Raw genomic sequence first — 14728 nt, 5'->3', positions numbered from 1 at the left:
ACATGCACATCAATAACTGTTTGTTAAATAAATGAATGAACCCACTAATAAGGAAATGGTTGTATATGATAAACACTGTCATTATGGAATACTAAGCAGCTGTTAAAAATAAAGATAAGAATATATTTACTAATATGGAATGATGTCCATGACATACTATTGATCTAACACAGTGCATTACAGAACATTATGCATACTCTGATCATTATTTTTAAAACCTAAGTATGTCCTTTCTTAAAAAAAACAAACACACAAATAACCTCTTTGTGTATACATATATATGTGTCTGTATGTTTTACAAGATCTGCAAGACTAACACCAAACTGCTTACAGTGGTTTCCCTAGAGCCATGGTCGGCAAACTGCGGCTCGTGAGGCACATGCGGCTCTTTGGCCCCTTGAGTGTGGCTCTTCCACAAAATACCATGGCCTGGGCGAGTCTATTTTGAAGAAGTGGCGTTAGAAGAAGTTTAAGTTTAAAAAATTTGGCTCTCAAAAGAAATTTCAATCGTTGTACTGTTGATATTTGGCTCTGTTGACTAATGAATTTGCCGACCACTGCCCAAGAGAATGGAAATGAGACAGGATAGAGAAAAATAGGATAACAAATCTATATATATAAAAGCCTAAGCAACCGTTATGACAGAATGACTGGTTGACCAGTGGCTATGACAGGCACTGACCACCACAGGATAGATGCTCAATGCAGGAGCTGCCCCCTGGTGGTCAGTGCACTCCCACAGGCAACCTTCTGCGGCCCTGATTGGGGGGCCGGCCGGCCAACCTCCCAGGGTCCCTCCCTCCAGCCAACTGGCCCCCCTGATAGGCCTTGATCACTGGCCAGGCCAAGGGACCCCACCTGTGCATGAATCCGTGCACTAGGCCTCTAGTCTATTCATAAACTTCTTTCTGGTTTGACTTATTTCAATGACCATATGGTATTGCTATAAATTATTTCAACAATACCACTTTTCAAATAATGATGCATTCACTAAAGATCAGGAAACTGACCGTTTCTAAATACAGTAAAGGGAAAAAAGGAAAAAAAATTATTCTGTATGATTCCTTGACAATGATAAAGCTCCATAAAACAGCATGTTTCCAGCTCAGCTCACCAATCTAGCAATAAGCTGTGATGATTTCCCCACGTGACTTGTATAAACAAAAAAATTTTGAAAAATCATTACTCTTGCACTTACTTATACAGTATTAGAAGGGAAAATAACAGAAAGAAACAATAGTATAAATTTTTCTTAGTTTACTTAGATTTTTTTTTTTGCTAAATAAAAGTGATTATTTGAAAATATCTTCATTTTCCTTCACTTGTCAAATGAAAAGTCTTTTGTCGTCTTTGCCATAGCTCAAATAGGAAAGATAGCTTCCTAAAGCCATGACAGAGGCGGGAGCAGAGACAGAGACACTGGTGACATGTAGACAGGATTGTTCCATAGCTGACAGCACAAAGCCTCACTCTGGTGGTTGAGCGAGGTGTGTGCAGGTGGGCAGACCCAGTTCCGGGAAGAGGGAAGGCAGGTGTGTGGGTGTGCCTTCTGCAGCCAGCCCCGCAGGGTGAGCTGGGGACAGTCTGTGCATACAGAATAAGTGCTGTCGCTTGGAGCTACAATGATTCTTTTTTCAGACTAATGGCTCAGATGGTGGGACAACCAAACAATGACTAAAATCTGAGTCAAATGCTTTCAAATCAAATTATTCCAGTGAAGCAGGAACGCAGGCAAGCAGAGAGCAGATCATGAGGGTTTCTAACCAGTACTTGTTAAACCTGAAGAAACTTGCTCTTCTTAATGACTGCCTCTTTCCATCTAAGTCATTTTGACGTGAGAGAGCTGGGACAATGGATCTTTATTACTAGTGACACCTTCTGATCAGCTCTGAACTATGGCACAGGTAGCCCCCTCTGGGCCCGTGCACTTTCCCAGTCCTGCTTCCACCTCCTCCTCTCCCGAGGCCTCTCCAGCATGTCTTCAATTATCCCAAAGGGTGTCAGGAAATTATAAAATTAGCCTCAAAGTTGGTGTCTTGGTATTTTTGAAAACTAACTTTCATTTGAATATAAAAAGAGCTCACGGAAAGGAGAAGTAAGGTTGGAGGGAAGGGATCCCCCCACCCGCCACCACCCAAGACTCAAATGTGCCACCTGCATGTGGAAGACACCCCAGCATGTGCTCTGACCCTCGAGGAAGCACCAGGTGGACCCACTACACACATGTGGGTGGTTTCCTTGACATCACCCCCCACCCCTTTTCTTCTGTTAATTTCTCAGTTTTAAATTCTTTCCCCAAAATGTTCCCTCGCTATTTGGCAATGCAGTTCCTCTATAAGCATTTTAGGTGAGGAGATCCCAAATGGCCTGGGGTACTTTTCAGAAAACAAAGCCTCTTATCATCTTTATTGGAACAGGATCCTCTTCGAGAATAACTAGTAGTACCCCCATCCCCATGGTATCAGGTATGCTTTCACCCCCACCCCACACTCCTCCTTTATAGGAATCAGCAGACATGAAGTAGAAGAAGCAGAGAACAATGCTTAGCCCCCAGCAAAGGTGTAGGACCCCTCCCCACAGACCAGAACTTGGCAGAGACTGAAGCTTACTTCAGTCTAGATGGGCACTCTACCCACACTCTGTCCTCTTCCCTGAATGCATTCACTTAGATGTGAACAAAATATATTTTTTAAACATTTTATATTGTGGTAAAATATACATAACATAAAATTCACCATTTTAATCCATCTTTAAGGAAATACTTCAGTGGCTTTAAGAACACTCACACTGTGTGTAATCATCTCCAGAACTTTCTCATCTTCCCCAACTGAAACACTGTACCCGTTAAACACTAAGTCCCCATTTCCTCCTCACCTAGTCCCTGGCAACCACCCTTCTACATTCTGTCTCTATGAGTTTGACTACTTTAGGTACCTCATATAAGTAGAATCATACAGTATTTGTCCCTTGTTGACTGGTTTAATGCACTTAGCATAATGTCTTCAAGGTTCACCCATGTTGTGGTGTGTCAAAATGTCCTTTTTTAAGGCTGAATAATATTCCATTGCATGAACATATCACATTTTGTTTACCTATTCATTTGGGCATTTGGATTGTTTCATATTCTTAATTTAATCCTACAATTTAAGAAATACAGATAATTCAAATTCAATTCAGTTTATTGAGCATTTACCAAGGGCAACTAACTGTGCTAGATATTGTGAGAGGTACAGAGGGGAATCCAACATGGTACCTGCTCTCAAGGAATTTTATGCCAAATTAGGAAAACAGGAAAGAAAGAAGTGAAAGTAATAGCATTTGCTAATTGCTTTGCCCAATCACTGCGTGTACTGCTCACAACAACCTTGTGTGATAGATGATATAATATCTACATGAGAGCGAGAAAATGAAGGCTCAGGGACCTTAAGTAACCACCTCCAAAGTGGTGAGACTAGGACTCAAACCCACATCTTGGATTCAGAATCCTGCGTATATTCCACTAGACATGCTGTTCCCTTTGGTGCAAGGCAGAATGTGACAAAGCCTTGGGAGAAGCTACAGGAAGGTAAGAAGGGAAGAGAAGAGATGACCACCCTCCCGAGGGGAGAGGCTCATTGCAGACAAGTTCTTGCAGGTCAGGAAGGCTTATACTGGACAGAGATAAGGGAGTAGAGGAAACTGCTTGAGCCAAGAGCAGAGGAGCAGTCAGGAAATCTCAGTGCATACTGCAGGACCAGTGCAGTTGTTGAACAGAAGGCTAGAAAGCAGAGATGGTCAAAATCTTGATCATAATGGAATGCTAGCTCAAGGAATCTGAATTCCACCAAGTAGACAATGGTGAACCATTGTAGGTTTTCTAAGTCAAGACATAGTTGTAGCTGTGCTTTGGAGAGGTCACCATGACAATAATGCATAACAAAGATGGAGGGGGTATAGTTCATAGGTAGGAAAGCCAGTTAGGTCACTGGAATTAGCAGATGAGACATCATTAGTCAGAATGGAAAAGAGGACATGGAGGTGAGCAGCATCTTAGCAGTGCGGATTACAGAACCTGGACACTGATCCATTATGAATGGGGTGACCCTACATTCTGGTTTGTGTGGGACACCCGTTTTCCTGGTGTAATTCCTTGCTGTTGCATCTCTTCCCTCTCAAACAGGTCCAAGTTTGGACAGTAAAGTATATGATCACACTAATTATGAGGAGTAAGAAAAAAGATTCTAAGGGGACTTGCAAAGATTTTGAACCTGAATTAATAAGGAAGGTAATGTCACCTTTAGAAACACGGGAGGGAAATCAGGTTTTTAGAAAGATGAGGAGTTTGGATGTGGACACTTTGGATGTGGACAGTTTGGATGCTGTTCTTGCTGCTGAGGTGAGGGTTTATTTGAGGGAGAGAAGCACCTTGCCCGTGGACTTGCGCTGTATCACATGAAGGAAAGCATCATTGACCTAAAAAAAAAATCCCAAATTATGTAGAAAGACTTGCATACATGCACATTTCAACAAACATTTGTTGCTGGTTCAATTCTTAAAATAGCTAAAGTATTAAGATGTGCCTTCAATGAACTATATATAATTAACTATGTGACACTAACTAATCACCACAAACCCAAAGGAAAACAATAACATTTAAGAGTAGCCCAATCTCAGAATTTATCTGTCTAACCTATAATTTTCAATGTTGTCAGATAATTGACAGCAGGTAAAAAGTCCTCAGGCCCTGGTTAGTTTGGCTCAATGGATAGAAAGTCAGCCTGCGGACTGAAGGGTCCCGGGTTTGGTCCAGGTCGGGGGCACATGCCTGGGTTGCGGGCTCAGTCTCCAGTAGGGGCTATGCGGGAGGCAGCCAATTGGTGATTCTCTCTCATCCTATCTAATAAAAGAGTAATATGCAAACTGACCATCACTCCAACACACAAGGTGGCTGCCCCAATGTGGTCAAAGATCCTGCCCCCATGTGGACACAAGATGGCCACCACAAGACGGCCAGCAGGGGAGGGCAGTTGGGAGGAACCAGGCCTGCAAGGGAGGGCAGTTGTGGGCGATCAGGCCAGCAGGGGAGGGCAGTTGGGAGGAACCAGGCCTGCAAGGGAAGGCAGTTGGGGGCAATCAAGCCTGCAGGGGAGGGCAGTTAGGGGTGACCCGGCCAGCAGAGGAGGGAAGTTGGGGGTGACCGGGTCTGCAGGGAAGGGCAGTTGTGGGGGACCCAGGCCTGAAGGGGAGAGCAGTTGGGGGATACCAGGCCTGCAGGGGAGGGCAGTTAAGGGTGACCAGGCCTGCAGGGGAGGGCAGTTAGGGGTGACCAGGTCTGCAGGGGAAGGCAGTTAGGGGCAAACAGGCTGGCAGGGGAGCAGTTAGGCATCAATCAGGCTGGCAGGGGAGTGGTTAGGGGGTAATCAGGCTGGCAGGCAGAAGCGGTTAGGGGCAATCTGGAAGGCAGGCAGGCAAGCAGTTGGGAGCCAGCAGTCCTGGATTGTGAGAGGGATGTCTGAGGGGTCGCAGATTGGAGAGGGTGCAAGCTGGGCTGAGGGACACCCCCCTCCGTGCATAAATTTCGTGCACTGGGCCTCTAGTAGAATTTAAAATTTTAAATTTTAAAGAGGCATTACATAGGTGGCAGATGGGTTTAAAATAAAACTGAAGATTATCAGTCAATATTTTGAAGGAGAATTAATAAAGGTAATTGGGGTCGCAGATTGGAGAGGGTGCAGGCTGGGCTGAGGGACACACACACCCGTACACGAATTTCGTGCACCGGGCCTCTAGTTACTGATGTTTCTATCTCTCTCTCTCCCTCTCCCTTCCTCTCTGAAATCCATAAAAATATTTTTTTAAATATATTTTATTGATATTTTACAGAAAGGAAGGGAGAGGGATAGAGAGCTAGAAACATCGATGAGAGAGAAATATCGATCAGCTGCCTCCTGCACACCTCCCACTGGGGATGTGCCCGCAACCAAGGTACATGCCCTTGACCGGAATTGAACCCGGGACCCTTCAGTCCGCAGGCCGACGCTCTATCCACTGAGCCAAACCGGTTTCAGCAAAATATTTTTTTATAAAAAGTTATCAGGCCTGTACATACTCTCCTGTAATATCTATGTGTTCTAGCTTTTTAAAGAATGGAGCTACTGGTAGAAGAATCAGTAATTTAATATTTTACAATTTTGATCTTTTTATTAAAACTGTCCTGTTTCCTGTGTGTCTGAAATTACAGTGTACCTCCAATTCATTTCTAGAAGTACAAGTTATAAAGCATAAATTAAAGAGCAGCCACAGTAATCCAGACAGTGTGATATTGTGAAAGAATAGACAAACAGTCTATTTGAAACAGAGTAGCCAGCCCCAAAATAGGTCCCCACAAATGCAGTCAGCTGATCCTTCGACAAAGGAGCCAAGGCAATTCAATGAAGAAAGGGAAGCCTTTTCAAGAAATAGTGCTAGAATCACTGGACACCCACATACGAAAAATTAATCAAGACAATGCCCTTTCATCTTTCACAAATATTAACTTAAAATGGATCTTACATTTTAAATGTAAAAGGCAAAACGGATTATGGTAGCAGGGGACCAAGTCAACCTTGCCGTGCATCCTAGCAAAGGGATCTAGGCCCCTACACACAGTGAGTCAGGAACCGGACACAGAACCAGGAGCACAGGTGGAACTTTAAAAGACTGCGTGAAAATTTCAGAAACAGAATAAGATCTACAGCACAACCCTATGCTCTTATTTGTTTATGTAACTTGAGACCAACTTGGGGGAGGCAAAGGTGTGGGAATGAGGATAAAGGGAAACCTATATAATAAAAGCATAATATACTAAGTGTCCAGTCGTCAGTTCAACCAATCAAAGCGTAATATGCTAATGATATGCTAAGGCCGCTCAACCGCTCGCTATGACATGCACTGACCACCAGGGGGCAGACACTCTGACCTGTAGGTTAGCTTGCTGCTGGGGTCCAGCTGATTGGGACTGAGCAAGATGGGCCAGGCACACCCTGGAGCCCTCCCGTGGCCCCTCCCTGGCTGGCCAACCTCCCGCATCTCTCCCCGGCCGTGGGGAGCGGGCCTAAGCCGTCAGTCAGACATCTCCCGAGAGCTCCCAGACTGCAAGAGGGCACAGGCCAGGCTGAGGGACCCACCCCCCACAAACACACACAGTGCACGATTTCGTGCACCAGACCTCTAGTAAGTAAATACAGACATCTGTAAATAAGCAGACACAAAAGCCAAAGATGGGACTCACAAAAATGAAAAGGTGCTTTGACATGAGAATTAGGATTAAACAACCCTTTCCACTTTAAATCCTCCCCAAAAACCTAAGAAAAATAAATAAGTAAAAAGCAGGGAAGCAAATCAACTGTGGCAATCTCTCTGTGGCCGGTGCCATGAGCATGTATGTGTCTTTTGGGGCTCTGTGCCTCACCAAGCCCTTTCCAATCCACACAAATTTAGCCTCGTTCAGAGGGGGTGGAAGAGGTCTAAGAAAGATGTCTGAAACACTCGTCCTCGCCTGTCAGTCACTCAAAGCTACATCTCCGGTGACTCACAGCTGCATCACTCTCCCTAATAGTTAGAAGTCACTTGTTCCCAGAAACCTGTCATAGCCCAACAACAAAAATACTTGGGGAAACAAACATAATTTGAGACATTAGTACTTTTTTCACCTGGCATCTTAGAGAAATGAGGAATCCTGCCAATAAAGGGTAGAATAAAAAGAAAAGAGTCACTTCAGATGCTAACGTGTATTGTTAATCATTTTGCACAGAAATCTTTATTAAAATGTAGCACCTATTTACCTGACTTCTTTAACTGATAATCAAGGAGGAGAGACCCTGGGGGGGTAATAATATTTTTGTTCTGTGACTTGGGAATCTCATCATTTTGAATATCCATTATTTTACCTCCTGTTTTGATGTTTTGTTACTTCTATGTCCAGCTGCCACTTCCGCTGTGATTGCAGATGCTTCTAAAAATAACCCAGCTCTGTCCCTTCCCGCCCTGTGGTTTCTATCTGGGCTGGGAAAACAGACAGCCAGCGATGTTAAGGACTGGATGCTTAATAAGAATGATAAGGCTTGGAGTGAAAGACTAAAAAGCAAAGTGCAGGGCTTTAAATCAGTCTTTTGATAGCTAATTTGGTTAGATGCCCGGGGACATTTTCCTCCTGTATTGTACAGGCTGCATCTCAGAGAGGGAGGCTCTCCACACTGATGCCCAGGCAGACACACAGGCTGTGCCCAGACCCCGATTCTCTGGCCTGCAGTGGATGCAGCCATAATTAAATCTGTCTCTGCAAATATGCACCCTGGAATTTGGGGTCAGGGTGAGGATACTGCTTTGGTTTAGGTTCCACTGTTGGAATTTTTAATTAGCTCATCAAGCAGGAATAATCGGAGTAACCTATAGTTCCCTAAATATATTATGCTGATTCATGCTTCCCATTTGAAACCAGCTCTTCCCCCATCATAGCACTATCCTGAGATCTTTCTAACTAAAAAATAAATTGCTTAAGTCTTACTTTTTATTGATTGGCATACAGAATGTACCCAGTGAATGTTTGATGAATCAAATAAACTCATGAATGAATGAATATATCTCGGACTGAGTGGGACTGTTTTTAAAAGGTAAACATATTTAGTTACTGATATACTGTCATAGTTGAATTATATTCATCATATCATTGTTCTGATACAAGTTGATCTGAACCTTCTTTTAAAAGTCACTCAACGCATTTCATCAAAAAAGATACAGATGGCAAATGTGCAAATGAAAAGATACTCAAAATCATTATTCACTAGAGAAATGCAAATTAAACCCGCAATCAGATACTACTCCATACCAATTAGAATGCCTATAATTAAAGAAAGCAACTGACAACAATAAATTCTGGCAGATGAAAGTAACAAAAACTCTCATACATTATTGGTGGGAGCGTAAAATAAGACAACCACTTTGATAAAGAGTTTGGTAGTTATTAAAAGATAAACGTAGAGTGGCAAACCATGTACAATCAAAATTCTGAAATTTTCTAACAAACAGTGATGCTGGAGCACCAGTTTCTAATCGAAAACACACACACACACACACACACACACACACAGAAAACCTATGTGCTATGGATTTTGGTAGGAATGCAATAGAAATGGCCTCATCTTCATGGGCTGCAGAGACTGCAAAAGAATTGCTTCCCACTAACTGAGGCCTAGAGAGCGAGCTGCCAACAGAGTCAAGCTTGCCCCTTCCAACATCAACATTAGTTATTCATAGGATTCCACACAGATTTCTTTAAATGGACATTCTTATCGAATGATATTATCTAGCCACCATTGAAACTGGGAGAAGGGGGACTGCTCCGTAAGTAAAGCCAAATAAATGTCTATGTGAATTTGAAAAGAAAAAGTTAAACATACACTTAGCACATGTCCCAGAAATCCAATTCCTAAAATTAGAAAAACAAAATAAAACATGTCTATACAAAACTCAAACATGAATGTTTATAGATGATTTACTTAGAACCACCAAAAGCTGAAAATAATAAAATATCCCATTAACTGATAAAGAAACAAGTGGTGGTACATCCATACAATGAAATACTATTCTGCAATAAAAAAAGAGTAAACTACTGAAATATGCAAAAGCATGGATGAAGCTCAGAAGCATTATGCAAAGCTGAAGAGGCCAGACTCAAAAGGTTATGTACTGTATGATTCTATTTATATGACAATCTTCAAAAGGCAAAATCATAGGGAAAGAAAACAGATCAGTGGTTGCCAGGCTGTGGGATAGAAAAAGGGAACTTTTTGGAGTGATGGAAAATGTTCTATGTCTTGATTGTAGTGAAGTAGTTACATGACTATATATGTTTGTCAAAACTCAGAGCGAATTTTACTATGTGTAAATTATACTCAAAAAACCTGACTTTAAGAAAAGTCAAGCCATGTATTATTAAACATGGAAATAAATAAATGTTCAAAGTTAAGTGTCAGCCTGGGTTCCTTAGGAAAAAAGCCTAATCAGAATGGATGCCCTAGTGCTCCCTTGCCACCCAGGGAAGCCAGGGTGAGGGGACAATCGTAGTAAATAGTGGAAAGAGGAGACAAACTACACAGTGTGTGTCACTGATTCTGAAACAGTCATCGCTTCAGGGGGACACACCCTGGTTGCTGTTCACGTGGGACCTCTCCAGAGGCCCAAAGGCCATATGAAACCCACTGCATGTCGAAACAGTCCATGGGGAGGAGGAAAAGCAGCAATCTATCTCAGATTCTGCTGTCAGACCAATGTGGACTGGATTCCAGGACTGTCACTTACTACACATTATTGGTCAGGTGCCTTAGCCTCTACAAGTGTTAGTTTCTTCATCTGTAACAGTTAATGGTGAATCGCACCAGATGTTACCAGGGAAGTTAAACCTCAGTCCTTGAGTTTGGCTAAGAAAGAATTCAGAGGCAAGAACTCAAATACAAGCAAAAGTTAATTTAGAAAGTCACAGAAGTAGAAGCAAGCTATGGAAGAAGTGAGCCAGCTGAGCTGCATGCACTCAGGAAATAAGTTACAGAGGCAAAAGAAGGGCCCTTGGAGCTGAGGAGAAAGAAAGGCAAAGCAGACACGCCTGGGGGAAGAAGAGGGGGAAGGTGGAGGTGTGCTCCAGAAAGAGCACACCAGGGAAAGAAAGGAGTGGGGAAAGGCAGAGCATACCAGGGAAAGAAAGGAGTGGGGAAAGGCACAGACATGCTCAAGAGAGAAAGAAAGAGAGAGAATGCACTGGGTCCTTCATTTTAAGGGGTGCATGACCAGCGATAAGCTAGGGAGGAAAAGGTCACCCTAGGGGCAAGGTCCCATCCTACAATACTTGTTTTACCAGTTTTGCCCATTGCTAGGCACCCGGGGCTTTCCGCCCTGCACTCTGCTCATGTCTGTCTAACTGCCTACTCTAACATAACGTGATAAAAATGACTTATTCCTCAGAGTTGTTATGAAGATTAAATGAGAAAATGCATATAAAGTACTTAGCACAGTTCCTGACCCATAGTTAAATACCTAATGTATAGGAGCTGCCATTATTATTATTATTCCTCTAAATGGTTTGCATATTGAAAGAAACAAAAAGAGAAGAAATAGTAAATGGATGGTGTGTGAATGAGGTACTTGAAATTGTTAGGGAGCAGGGCCTCCGAGAGCCAGCTGATAACAGGAAGGTCCACAGAGTGGGAAGAACTAGAAAAATCCTACATGCACAGCCCTCATGGGAAAAGAAAAGGGTAAATGGAAACTGACAGGAGGTTAGCAATTAGATAATTCATGTTTCAGAGGAGAGAGAGCATTAATGTGGGTAATCTGGCTTTCTTTCATGCCTGAGCAGCACATCACTGCAGAGAAGAGACAGTTCTGCCCAATCGCCCTCATTCTCTATCAACAGCTATTCCTGAGCCTCCAGTAAAGCAAACCTCAGTTGACAAGTCGTGTGATAACAGCCACAAGTTGGAAGGGGACTCAGAAATTTTATGGACTGGTGCTTTTCAAGTTTTAAACCACAAAACCTTTACTTAACAGAAAAATATAAATAGAAAAGTAAAAACTTTTTGCACCTACTTCAGCCCCAACACAGATGGGGTCCCAGAGGCCAGCAAGCTCAAGTCTATACCTGCCCACCTCACCTCCAAGACCCAACTGTGGCTCTGGAAGCATAGTCTGAAAGCCACTGTTATTGTCCTGCCCCTCAATTTTAGAGATGTGTTGACTGGAGGTCAGAAAGGTGAGAACTCAACAAAGGTGAACACAGAAGAGGCCAAAGCTGGAATTAGAATCCAGCCAGTTTTCTGATGGCCAGTTGGGTTATCTCTATTGCACTGAGCGCTGCCTTCTTGACTGACATACCAAGAAGATGAGAAAGAACAGTGTTTGGGAAGAATGCGCTTCATCATGGGGAAAAGCATATAACTGGAAGGCCTGTGAACAGTGAAGTCTGGCCTGACAGCTTGGGCTCCGCTAATCTGCATATGAACAAAACATCGCCCCCATCTATGGCAGACTAGAGTTACAAAAACAGTTTTTTGAACATTAAAACAAATTAAGCCAAAGAAAAAAATAATTCACAGTGAATGCCTAATAGATTTGCATAGGCAACGATTTTGCATATGCATGCGCACAATTACACTTTGGAGGAAGTTTAAGCCACATTAATAGGACTGTGGGGGAATGTAAAAGAGGAGTGAATAGCCAACAAAATTAACTACAGTGACTAATGGATGAATTATACTCTTATGATGCTGGGCATGATTTAGTGTTTGTTCACAGAACTCCAGCTTAGATCATCTGGTTGTACTTTAAAGTGTCTTATTTTAAAATCAAAGGTTAAGTGCTGCCTTCTTAGCCTTGTATGTTGTGGAGTTCAGAGTTCACATCAACACGGGTAAATTATTTCCTAAAGGACCACCACGCCCCTCTGTTTGGGACACCACTAATGTAGACAGAGCCATCAAAATTCACCGCCTGCATGGGCCTCACAGGTCCTGCTTCTCAGGCGGCTCACTGGGCTCAGGCTGGACAACCCAGAGGACTGGGAGAAATCCTGTGACCACATCCCAGCCTGAGAGACCCCGTTACTCCATGGAGCATGTTCACCTTTTCATTCCATAAGAGGAGGATTTATAGGATCTGGACAGAAGCTGTTTGGTAGCTTGACACAGATTACTTTCTGGCCTTATCCACACCACATTCCTTAAGAGCATCTCACCTCCTCCAGCTTAAAAACCGCTCCAACATATGGCTGGATGCGCCCTTCCTGGCAGTACTGGAGAGCCGAGGACAGGCTCCTGGAGAAGACGGGGAAGTTCTGGTCTTGGTATCGGCCCCAGTACACACCCATGGCAGAGATATTCTTCAGGAGCAGGAGATTGGCCGGCACAGAAGCAATGGTTCCCCCAGCAAAACCCACCACCACGATCCTGCCCTCCCAGGCCAGGCTAAGGAAAAAAGAAGAAGGAAAAAAAATTAAAACAATGTACACTCATATCCATTAGGATAGCAACTATTTAAAAAGAACAGAAGAGAAAAGAAAAGCAGTGTTGGCAAGGATGCAGAGAACTGGAACCCTCAGGCACTGTTGGTAGAACTGCAAAATGGTGCAACTGCTATGGAAAACAGTATGGAGTTCCCTCAAAAGAATTAAAAATAGAATTTCTATATGATCCAGCTATCCCACTTTCTGGTCTAACTTCAACAGAACTGAAAGCAGGTTCTCAAAGAGATATTTGCACACCCTGTTCACAGCAGCGCTGTCTGTAATAACCAAGAGGTATGAGTAACCCAAATGTCCATCAACTAATTAATGGATTAATAAAATGTGTATATATTTGACAATGGAGTATTATTCAGCCTTAAAAAGGAAGAACTTTCTGTCACATTCTATGACATGGATGAACCTTAAGGACATTATGCTAAGTGAAGTAAGCCAGTTACAAAAAGACAAATACTGTACGATTCTACTTATAACAGGTGTCTAAAGTAGTCAAATTCATAGAAATAGAAAGGAGAATGGTGGTTGCCAAGGGCTGCGGGGAGGGAGGAACAGGGAGCTGTTGTTTAATGGGTGCAGAATTTCAGATCGGCAATGTGGAAAAGTCCTGGAGGTCTGTTTCACAGCAATGTACATCTACTTAACACTACTGAACTGTACACTTAAAATGGTCAATATAGCAAATTTATGTCACATAAATTTTTGCCACAGTAAAAAATGTAGAATAAAATAATAAAAAAACAATGTACATTAATTCATACAGACAAAAAGTAAAACAGGTTCCCAGGGGCTTGGGAGGGGGGGGAAAGGCAGTTATTGTTTAATGGACACAGAGATTTTGTTGGGGAAGGTTACACAACGTTGTGAGCATTCAATGCCACCGGATTGTACACTTACAAATGGTTAAAATGAGAAATACTAGGTTATATATATATTACCACAATTTTTTAAAAAGAAACATGTATTAAACCTCCAGCTAGAAATTCCTCTTGACCTAACAAACTGTCAGGGGTGACCCATCTTGGATTGTATCACTTTGGATCCTTCAGTAGGGAACTATAAATATAAGCCAAAAGTGAGACAGTAGAGGGGGCAGAGGAAGTAGCCAGTTTTCTAAGCAGGCCCACTTTAGAATCAAGACTGTCTGTTTAACTATGCCACTACTTTGTGGAAGGAAACTTGGTGTAAACAAATGTCATTCCATATGCTGTACTCGGAGACAACTCAGTTTGAAGCCCTTGAACTTAGGAAGCAGGAATAAGAAGCCAGATACTTTAATGAAGCATCATTTGCTTTACACAAAGACTTACCTTAGGACTCCTTTAAGTTATGTGCTTCTCTGGAGAGTTTTGAACACTCAACAAAAATTCAAGCAGCAAGTTTCCTGCAGCTCATTGTGAGAAGTACCATACAGTGAGTGCTAAGCAGTGAGTTATAAAAATAAAGTTTGTAAACATCTTTGATATGAAATATGTGCATGTTGATTTGGTGATTTGCTTTTCTTCTTTAGAATGGAAATGAGAAGCTGTTGTCAAAACACTATTATCCAGAAGGCAAGTGACTACTAGCGGCTCTCTGTCCTGGCTCTCCATTTAGTCAACACACTCCCTCCTTTGCTGCTTCTCCAAGCACCGTCCTGGACACACTGCAGGGATGCTTGGGGGCTAGAGCACCAACTGGGTCCCCCGTGTGGGTAAGCTGCTC

At 42.8% G+C, this 14728-nt stretch overlaps 1 protein-coding gene across 1 annotated transcript in view; it reads right to left on the bottom strand.

Moving 5' to 3' along the window:
• Positions 1-2384: 2384 nt before the first annotated feature.
• Positions 2385-14728, bottom strand: part of LOC308237423 (quinone oxidoreductase-like protein 2) — a 28144-nt gene continuing 15800 nt past the window's right edge. Inside the window, exons 9-10 of the mRNA XM_080648092.1 lie at positions 12743-12971; positions 2385-4452 (exon numbers count right to left, since the gene is read on the bottom strand). Of these exons, the coding sequence (XP_080504218.1) occupies positions 4384-4452; positions 12743-12971 (298 nt within the window). The 3' untranslated portion in view covers positions 2385-4383. The remainder of the gene's footprint in view (positions 4453-12742; positions 12972-14728) is intronic.

Source organism: Plecotus auritus (genome assembly GCF_963455305.1).
Source record: "Plecotus auritus genome assembly, chromosome: 12".
Lineage (NCBI taxonomy): Eukaryota > Metazoa > Chordata > Mammalia > Chiroptera > Vespertilionidae > Plecotus > Plecotus auritus.
Note: the sequence above shows the minus strand (reverse complement) of the source record. Positions and strands in the feature narration are given on the sequence as shown.